The sequence below is a fragment of the Myotis davidii genome, unplaced genomic scaffold, assembly GCF_000327345.1.
Source record: "Myotis davidii unplaced genomic scaffold, ASM32734v1 scaffold799, whole genome shotgun sequence".
Taxonomy (NCBI): Eukaryota; Metazoa; Chordata; class Mammalia; order Chiroptera; family Vespertilionidae; genus Myotis; species Myotis davidii.
This window is the reverse complement of record NW_006290670.1, coordinates 134,180-143,826: the sequence shown is the minus strand read 5'-3', so window position 1 is coordinate 143,826 and position 9,647 is coordinate 134,180. Positions and strand designations below refer to the sequence as shown.

The 9,647-nt window shown below is 55.6% G+C and overlaps 1 protein-coding gene across 1 annotated transcript in view; it reads left to right on the top strand.

Annotated features, from left to right (window-relative positions):
* The window catches only part of SORL1 (sortilin-related receptor, L(DLR class) A repeats containing), a 127,417-nt gene that overhangs the window by 90,842 nt on the left and 26,928 nt on the right, over positions 1–9,647 (top strand). Inside the window, exons 32-37 of the mRNA XM_015563866.1 lie at positions 789–938; positions 5,234–5,365; positions 6,868–6,994; positions 7,327–7,496; positions 8,655–8,767; positions 8,955–9,059. Coding sequence (XP_015419352.1) covers positions 789–938; positions 5,234–5,365; positions 6,868–6,994; positions 7,327–7,496; positions 8,655–8,767; positions 8,955–9,059 — 797 coding nt within the window. The remainder of the gene's footprint in view (positions 1–788; positions 939–5,233; positions 5,366–6,867; positions 6,995–7,326; positions 7,497–8,654; positions 8,768–8,954; positions 9,060–9,647) is intronic.

Sequence of the window (9,647 nt, the reverse complement as noted above, 5' to 3'; positions counted from 1 at the left end):
TCCCCCTCCCCCACCTTGGCCTCTCCCTCCCCCCACCTAGACCCTGTCCCTCCTCCCACCTGGGCCTCCCCCTCCTCCCAGCTGGGCCTCTCTTCTGGGCAGTGTGCCCAGCCCTGGGACTTCTCTGCCTCCTGGGAATGCTCTCTGACTTCTCCCTGATGCAGATGCTGTTTTCTGGGTCGTGTGTCCTGCTTTTTCTTGGTTCATTCCCTTGTTTGGCTGAAGCACGCCCTCCAGTAGCTTTGTCGGGTGAACGTGATGGTGCAGGAGCCGCGGACACAGTGAGCTTTGCTGTGAGTTCATTCTGATTGCCCTCTGCCCGGGACACAGCTGTAACTCTCTGAGCTGTCACTTCTCCGTCACCCTGAGGACTCACTTTTCCTCCCTCGTGTTGGAGTTCTGTTTTTCTCCATCCCAGGCTGAGATACCAATTTCAAGCTTTTTAAAGATTCTGTGACATTGATCTAGCTGGTTCTTAGCTTTCTCCCTGACAGCTCGAAGAGGTTACAGCTTCTTGGTCTCTCTCGGCACCCATCACTGGCTGGCTGCTTCCCAGCTCTCAAAATCGTGTTGCTCTTGTTTTTTTAGGGTCCAGTGAGAGAGCAAAATTAGATGCCTGTGTCTAGTCAGTGTCTTTTCCAGAACTCACATCGGTCTCAGGTCCATCGGTCTCAGGTCCTCGTAGTAATTCCTGAGACACTGTAAGCTCCCAATACGTGGAATTGGTTACTGTTGCTGGCCAGCTCTCTCCATTCTAAAAAGTAAATTGTAAAAATGTCTTTTTCTAGCCGGTGTTACTGCTGCCTCCGTGCCCACCCAACTCGGGCAATGTGACCGGTTTGAGTTCGAGTGCCACCAGCCAAGGAAGTGCATCCCCAACTGGAAGCGCTGTGATGGCCGTCGCGACTGCCCGGGAGGCCAGGACGAGGCCGGCTGCCGTGAGCTGGGGGCTCAGCCCAGGGAGGGGTGCCATTACCGTGTGTCGTTCGTCTCACTCACCTTGTCATTTTGGTATCATCTCTACTACGCGATAGGAAATTAGGCTTCAGAGAGGACATGCCATCAGTAACAGACTGGAGTATTTATTTAGCTTTGGGGGGTTTTTTGGGTACAAAGTTATCTGATTATTATTATTTTAATTGATTTCAGAGAGGAAGGGAGAGGGCGAGAGAGATAGAAACATCAATGATGAGAGAGAATGATTGATCGGCTGCCTCCTGCACGCCCCCTACTGGGGATCAAGCCTGCAACCTGGGCATGTGCCCTTGACCGGAATCAAACCTGGGACCCTTCAGTCCACAGGCTGACGCTCTATCCACTGAGCCAAACCGGACAGGGCCGAAGTTGTTATCTTTTTATCATGTCTTGTTGAAAGTTCTTATAGGGTGAGTACTCCAAAATAACACAGAGAAATTAGATAAGGATTAGTGTAAAATTTCACATTTCATTAAAAGAGCAAAATGTATGCCATTGAGACATTAAGGTAACATGTCAGATTTAACCCACACTTGTCAAAATAATAGCAGGAATATCTGAGCCGAGGAATTAATCACAATAAGATGGAAAATAGTTAACAAGGAGTTGGAATAAGACCTTCCTTCTGGGTAAGATGAACTCATTGATTGGTATTCATTCTTTAAATAAGTTTAGCTGGTTTTAAATCTGCCTTTTCTTAAGGATATTGCTGGGTTCTTAAAACCCAGATGTGCTCTCCGACGAGTAGATGAATGGGTGGGTAGATGAATGTAGGTGACTCACTAATCTGAGAGCCTGTCTGAGAGGAAATGGGATGAGTGCGGCCTGACTCCTCTTAGAGGACGGCCCCTGAGCACCCTGCACTCTGTTCCACGTGCCCATCAATACATGTTCAATCACCAGGTCAAGACTTTCAGAGATCATGACGACCTCATTTCTAACTTAAACCCTATGTTTTCCCACTTTCAAAATTTTGAGGCATGTTTCATGAGCCTCAGACATCTCCCAGCTTCGCTACTCAGCTGTTGGATTATATTTTGCGACATTCTTATCATATGGAATAATTCTGCGATGGGGACCTTGGGCTTTTCCGAACCAATCCTCCCCTGAGCAGAGAGCTCTTCCCTGCCTGTCCTGTAAAAATGACTCTCCCGGCTCGCCCCCCGTCATGCTCGTACTGTTCCTCTCTTTGTAGCTCTTATTACTACCAGTATCCAGAATGACACATGTGTTTACTTCTTTGCTGTCTCTCTCAATAGAAGATAAGCTCTTTGAGGGCAGGTCCTTTGTCTGGTTTACACATCACCTCTTCATCTTATTCATCTCATTCATTGGGAGATGTCCCTGAATGTTTGTTGGATGGATGGGTCGTTGGGTGGATGGGTGATGGGTGGGTAGATGGATAATGAGTGGCTAGATGGATGGATGGGTGGCTGGGTTAGCAGTGGATAGATGGATGGATGGATGGGTGGCTGGGTGAGTGAAGGGTTGATGGATGGGTGGCTGGGTTAGTGATGGGTGGATGGATGGGTGGGTAGTGGATTGGGTGGCTGGCTGGATGGGTGGCTGGCTGGGTTAGTGGTGGGTGGATGGATGGATGGGTGGGTGGGTTAGCAGTGGGTAGATGGATGGGTGGCTGGCTGGATGGGTGGCTGGGTTAGTGGTAGGTGGATGGGTGGCTGGCTGGATGGGTGGGTGGGTTAGCAGTGGGTAGATGGATGGGTGGGTGAATGGATAGAAGGATGAATGAATTCCATCTAGGGCTTCTGAGACTGTCACAGCAGTGGTTCTCGAGCCTTTTCTAAATACTCTAGTGTAGTTTTATCTGTAACAGTTTCCTCCCCACCTCCCCAAGGAGAACCAGTTTCATCTCAGCATGGGACACCGTATCAGATGGTGATTTTCCAGGAGATGGGGGTGACAGTCTGTAATTAGCCTCCTAAGTGGTTGTGATGTTTTCCTTCTCTCACTGAGAATTAGTCTTTTAAATCTATTTAGCTGAAGTCTGGACTTCCATCCTCGACACATGCATAGACGTCTTAATTCTTCTTTCACGTGGAAACTCCTCCATTGAAGACCATTGCTGCGGGGTTCTGTCTTCTCCCCCGGCTCCTGTGTCCTTTCCTCTCTAGTTAAATGTCCTGGTTGCTCGTCCCTCCCCTGGCATCATCCAGGTTCTGCTGCATCTTGGGGCAGAGGCAGTTTCCGATAGGAAACAGGTCACCTGACCTTGTTCTGTAACCGAATCCCTCAGCCCCGGCTGATGCTGACGAATTGCCACGGAGCTTGCAGACACTGCGCACGCTCCGCTCCGTGTGTCTGCCTCAGGCTAGGCCAGTGATGGCGAACCTTGAGAGCTCGGCGTGTCAGCATTTTGAAAAACCCTAACCTAACTCTGGTGCCATGTCACAAACAGAAATTTTTTGATATTTGCAACCATAGTAAAACAAAGACTTATATTTTTGATATTTATTTTATATATTTAAATGCCATTTAACAAAGAAAAATCAACCAAAAAAATGGGTGTCATAGGTTCACCATCACTGGGCTAGGCAGCTCTGAGGACTCGGTGATGTTAGAAGCCCCCAGAAGGATCTGTTACGAATCTGTTTTATAAATTCTCGGCTCTCAGAATCTACATGGCTTAGTGATCTCGGGTAATTTCTTGTAATATCAGGATAGTCATTGCATGGAATATTGAGTGCATTTTGCGTGGGGTGGGGAGAAGGAGCTAGGAGGAGTTTGGTCTTGAATCCCAATAGAGAAATGAGATTTTGAACTCGGAAACCCAGTAGCATCGCCAAGTGTAGAGGATCAAGTGTGCGCAACAGTCACCACAAACCTCTTAAGAAGCAGTTACTCTCTATAGTTTGTGGGCCAGAAATTGGACGTAGGTCTTCCTGACTAAAACCAGCATGTGGGCAGGGCTGCCTCTCCGGTGGCGACAGGAGAGATCGATTCCTTGCTGTTCTGGCTGCGAGAGGCGCCTTCCTCTGCGTCTGACCAGCAGATCCGTCTCAGGTGCTGCTTTTGACCTCACCCCCCTCTCCAACCGCAGTCTGGAGGGCCTCTCAGGGCCACACGGTTGGATTGCCCCCCCCCCGCCCCGCCCCATGATCCCGGATGCGCTTCCGAGGTCGGGGCCATTAGCTCAATGACACCTGCCACGTAAGGTGACCTTCAGCATGCCTCACAGATTACGACGCCGACGTCTCTGGTTGGAGGAGCAGGAGGATTGTAGGGCCTCCTCCTGGTGGGTGGGTTCCGACGTCTCCCGTCCAGCGGGGCAGGCCCGTGGGCGTCTGTAATGAAGGCTGAACCCCTGCACCGGGTCAGCCCAGACTCATGTGGGGCAGGAGGTTTACATCTTTTCTGTAGCCTTCCTCCTCCTCCTCCTCCCTTTTGATGGTCATCTGCTACTATATGGTCATTGCTTGCTCTTTAGAACCCAATGCAGCTTACCTCCTTTAGAACTGGAGGGGGAATCTGATTGCGGTTCATCGCTGTAGGGTCGTGTCACTCATGTCACTCAGTGCTCTTTGTGTGCACTCTTTCATTTCCTGGTAAATACTTTGAAACCTATACAGTTAAAATACCACATAATGAGGGGCGCCTCTCAGTGTTGTGATCATGTCGTCATTATTAGCAGGACTCAAACCAGAAATCAGAGTGTCATTCTGACTGCCGCTGGGACAGAAATAGCGATTACTGTTGGCATCCTGCCCGCCAGGGCTGCACCGGGCACTGGCATCTCTAAGGAAGGAACCCTGAGCTGGGGCTGCAGCTGGGAAGGGCCAATGTGGGGCTGCGGGCAGGAGACTCCCTCACCTGACAAACAGGCTAAATGACGGCATGGTTTGGGGGGCTAGAGAGAGAGCCCCTTAACCAGTTAACTGCCACAGTATTTTGAATTTAGTTTACAAAGGTCTTCCACTTGCATCTATAGATGCTTATGGCGTACACATGGTTAAGCATCCTGACCTCCCACTGCCCCTGGATCCTGGGAGACACAACTGAGGGGATTGCCCCCCGGTTTTGTAGATGGGAATGGAGCTCGTGCTGTTCAGTGGTTGCTGCAGATCATGCCGAGCCGGGATCGAGCCCCAGTGTGCCCCCAGGGTTCCAAGTGTCACGGAGCAGATCCCAGTTCCCGTCAGAAGCAGGCCCTGTGGCACCTGCTCAGTCACTGCTCATCCTCGGGGCAAACCCTGTTCCTGCACCTGCAGATGCTCACACAGCACGGCCCCCTGTGTTGCAGCCACACGTGGTGCCCTGGCCTGTGCGAGCGGCGAGTTCCCATGCGCGGACGGTGAGACCTGCCTGCGGCCCTCGGAGCGCTGTGACGGCTTCCTGGACTGTGCGGATGAGAGCGATGAGCAGGCCTGCAGCGGTGAGTGCCCAGCCTGGTCTCCCCCTTCGCCCCCCTCCATGCCCCCAGGGCCCAACCTTATCCCCTGGCACAGCCTCGTTCCCTGGCCCAGCCTCGTCCCTTGGGGCCACTGGAGAGAACCCTCTGAGTTTGTCTTCAGTCTGAGCCAGCCCCTGGTGTGGCTCCCAGGTCCCCATGCCTGTGGGAAGGTTCCCAGCTCCCCATGTCTATGGGAAAAGCTCCCCATGCCTGTGGGAAAGGCTCCCCCATGCCTGTGGGAAAAGCTTCCCATGCCTGTGGGAAAGGCTCCCCATGCCTGTGGGAAGGCTCCCAATGTCTGTGGGAAGGCTCCCCATGCCTGTGGGAAAGGCTCCCCATGCCTGTGGGAAAGGTTCCCTATGCCTGTGGGAAAGGCTCCTCCCCATGCCTGTGGGAAAAGCTCCCCATGTCTGTGGGAAAGGCTCCCCCATGCCTGTGGGAAAGGCGCCCCATGCCTGTGGGAAAGGCGCCCCATGCCTGTGGGTAAGGCTTCCCCATGCCTGTAGGAAAGGCTCCCTATGCCTGTGGGAAAGGCTTCTCCCCATGCCTGTGGGAAAATCTCCCCATGCCTGTGGGAAGGCTCCCCGCTCCCCATACCTGTGGGAAGGCTCCCCACGCCTGTGGGAAAGGCTCCTCCCCATGCCTGTGGGAAAATCTCCCCATGCCTGTGGGAAGGTTCCCAGCTCCCCATACCTGTGGGAAGGCTCCCCATGCCTGTGGGAAAGGCTCCTCCCCATGCCTGTGGGAAAATCTCCCCATGCCTGTGGGAAGGTTCCCAGCTCCCCATACCTGTGGGAAGGCTCCCCATGCCTGTGGGAAAGGCTGGTCTTGAGCCTGTTTTCCTGGCTCCCCACCCCAGGCTGCTGCACCGTTGCTCCCACAGGGCCTGGCACTTCCGTCTGGAATGAATTGAGTAGTGGCCTAAGTCCCTTCGGTGCCACACACAGCATGCAGACTCAGTGGCTTACAAAGAGCAGGCATTTAGTTTTCTGTCTGGAGACCGAGCGTCCAGACCCAATCACCAGCAGGTTCCCTGTCCGTCTCCTGGTTCCCACTGTGTCCTCGGGGAGGTAACGAGGCAGCTCTCTAGGTCCCTTGTGGACACTTCGCTCATTCATGCGGCTGCAGCCTCATGACCTAACCACCTCCCAGGGACCCACCCGCTGACCGTCCCGAAGTTAGTTTTCAGCACGTGAGTTCTGAGGGGACACGTTTAGTCTGCAACAGCAGCAGCAGTCCTGCTGTGACACAGGCCTGTACCCAGCCCCCTCTATTGAGAAGTGGCTTTAAATGAGTGTAGACAAGGAGGGGAAAGCTAGGAAGTCCTGGGACATCTTTAGGGTGACAGTGTGGCCTGGCCGTCTAGGTCATGGAGGTCTGCCCACATCAGGAACCTCTGGACTCTTCTGACATCCAAGAATGTGTGAGCTCTCTTCTGACATCCAAGAATGTGTGAGCTCTCTTCCTGTGTCCCTTCTCTCCAGATGAACTGACTGTGTACAAGGTGCAGCACCTGCAGTGGACGGCCGACTTCTCTGGGGATATCACTTTGACCTGGATGCGGCCCAAGAAGATGCCCTCTGCTTCCTGTGTGTATAATGTCTACTACAGGTGGGTCCTCCCGCAGGGAGGGAGCGGGTCCTCCCATCTCCACGGTCCTGTCTCCAGGGGGAGGGAGCAGGTCCTCCCGTCTCCGCGGCCCTCTCTCCTGGGGGAGGGAGCAGGTCCTCTCCGGCTCCAGGGGGAGGGAGCGGGTCCTCCCCGTCTCCGGGGGGAGGGAGCGGGTCCTCCCCGTCTCCGGGGGGAGGGAGCGGGTCCTCCCTGTCTCCAGGGTCCTGTCTCCCTCGGGCAGAAAGCAGCACTGTGCTGTGCAGGAAGGGCTCCTCTGTTCACGGTGGGCACTCGCCGCCTGCCTCCGTGTGACCTGCTCTCCTGTGGGCCAGGATGGTGGGGGAGAGCCTCTGGAAGACCCTGGAGACCCACAGCAACAAAACCAACACGAGGCTCCGAGTCCTGAAGCCGGACACCACGTACCAGGTGAAGGTGCAGGTGCAGTGCCTGAGCAAGGTGCACAGCACCAACGACGTCCTGACGCTGCGGACCCCTGAGGGGCGTAAGTGCTGCCCGTGTCTGCGCCCGACAGGCCTGGCGTGGTGTCTTGGTTTCCTGGGGGCCTCGGGGAGGGCGCAGGGCCACGTGCCTCAGGCGTAGATGCAGGGCGGCTGCTCTGTGGTCCTGCCTACGTTGCTGGACATGTATTCTTTTTAATGTATTTGACTGATTTCAGAGAGGAAGAGAGAGAGATGAGAGAGAGGGAGGGAGGGAGGGAGGGAGGGAGGGGGAGAGAAACGTCAATGATGAGAGAGAATCATTGATTGGCTGCCTCCTACATGCCCCCTGCTGGGGACCAAGCCCGCAACCTGGGCAGGTGCCCTTAACCGGAATCAGATCCAGGACCCTTTAATCCACAGGCCAGTGCTCTGTCCACTGAGCCACACGTGCCAGGGTGGACGTTTGCCCTTATTAAGTCACACAATTAGCCTACGGAGGTGCGTTCAGATTCTGCCCACCACTGCCCTGTTTTGCGTTTGTTACCGAGTCTCTGCTTCTGCCTCTGTCTTCAGGGGTTTCCCAGTGCTTGGCCCTTGAGAGCCCATCGTCGTTAAGACGTGAGGCATGTCAGAGCATGTGGCTCAGTGTAAAGATACTGCCCACATGCATGTGTCCGAGGCTCCCGTGTCCACAGCCTCGTGAGCTGCCCCAGGACCCGTGTGAGCGTTTAACACGAACATCGTTCAGGGGGCCTGGCGCTGAGTAGCCTGCAGAGCCCGCGGGCAGCCAGGTGGAGGGCGCCCTCGGACCCTCAGGAGGCCCGTGGGCTCAGGTCACCCGGAGGCCAGGACAGTGCAGGCAGCACTGCAGGGCCTGGACTGGGCCCTGGGTGGTGTGCCCCGAGGTTCCCAGCGAAGGCTGGATTGGTTCAACCCAAACCAAAAGAGGGGGCTTTGGAAGCTTTGCTGGGGTCTTTCCCCAGGGGTTCATACGGGGAGGCCCTGGGAGGTGGGGAGACCCGTCGGGGGGCTCGGCCCTCGTGGCACCAGCCCCATGAGCCACGACCAGGCCCAGCCTTTCCTGTCGTGTGGGGCCAGCAGCAGCCTGCCTGGTGGAGCGGTCACAGGCCGGTCCAGACCCCTCCTCGTCCTCGTGTGAAGCTCGGGACTCCCCCAGGGACCAGTGTGCAGACGTGTTTAACCCCCTGCCTCTCTCCTAGTGCCCGACGCCCCTCGGAACCTCCAGCTGTCCCTGCCCCGGGACGAGGAAGGAGCGATTGTGGGCCACTGGGCCCCTCCCGCCCACAGCCAGGGCCTGGTGCGAGAGTACATTGTGAGTGCCTCCTGGGCGCCGCGGAGCAGAAGTGTCTCCCATGTGACTAGGATTTGGTGGGATGTGACCTCGTGGACAATGATCACTTAGAATAGCTCCCGTTTCCCGTCGGCTCTCTGGCCCCCGTCAGGCGTCAGGGCGCCCGACCTGTGATGGCCTTTCACTAACGTGTTTCTTCTCACGGCAGGTGGAGTACAGCAGGAGCGGGTCCAGGGCGTGGGCCTCCCAGAGGGCGGCCAGCAACGTCACGGAGATCAGGAACCTGCTGGTCGGCGCTCAGTACACCGTCAGGGTGAGCTGCGCCCCTGCAGCCTCGCTCGCTCAGGCTCGGGCCGTGGGGGACGGGGCTGCCCCTGAGCACGCGGCGCCCTGCTTGCCTTCCTGAGACCTTCATTCCCGGCCTTGCCCTGGGGCCGCTGTTTCTTTCCGTCTCTTACCCGCGCCCCGTCCCAGAGAACCTGAAGTCAGGCCCCCCTCAGAGCCGGGGTTTCTGGGAGCCCTGCTTTGCCCGATATTCTGCTAACTCTCCAGCTCAGGCGCTTCTGCGCGACCTCTCTCCTGTTGCAGCCTCACGGCGTGCAGAGCTGTGCCAGGCCTTTGCAGACGGGTGCTGTGAAGTTCTTATAAAACACGCTGTCAGTATCCCCTGCAGAAAAGAGAGAGATTTTGTGCAAACATGTTTGAGACCGTGAAGTGCATACACAGACTCCCTCACACTGTAAGGCTCAGCGCCGTTGTCATGTATGTGCGCACTTATGTGTGTATTTATGGGCGCACACTCCCCTGCTCCTCGGAAAACCGGGGTTCATGGTCATAGTCATGTCCTGACCTCAGTGCTTGCGGCTCCCTTTCCCCCAGGCCTCCCACCCCACCTCTTTCC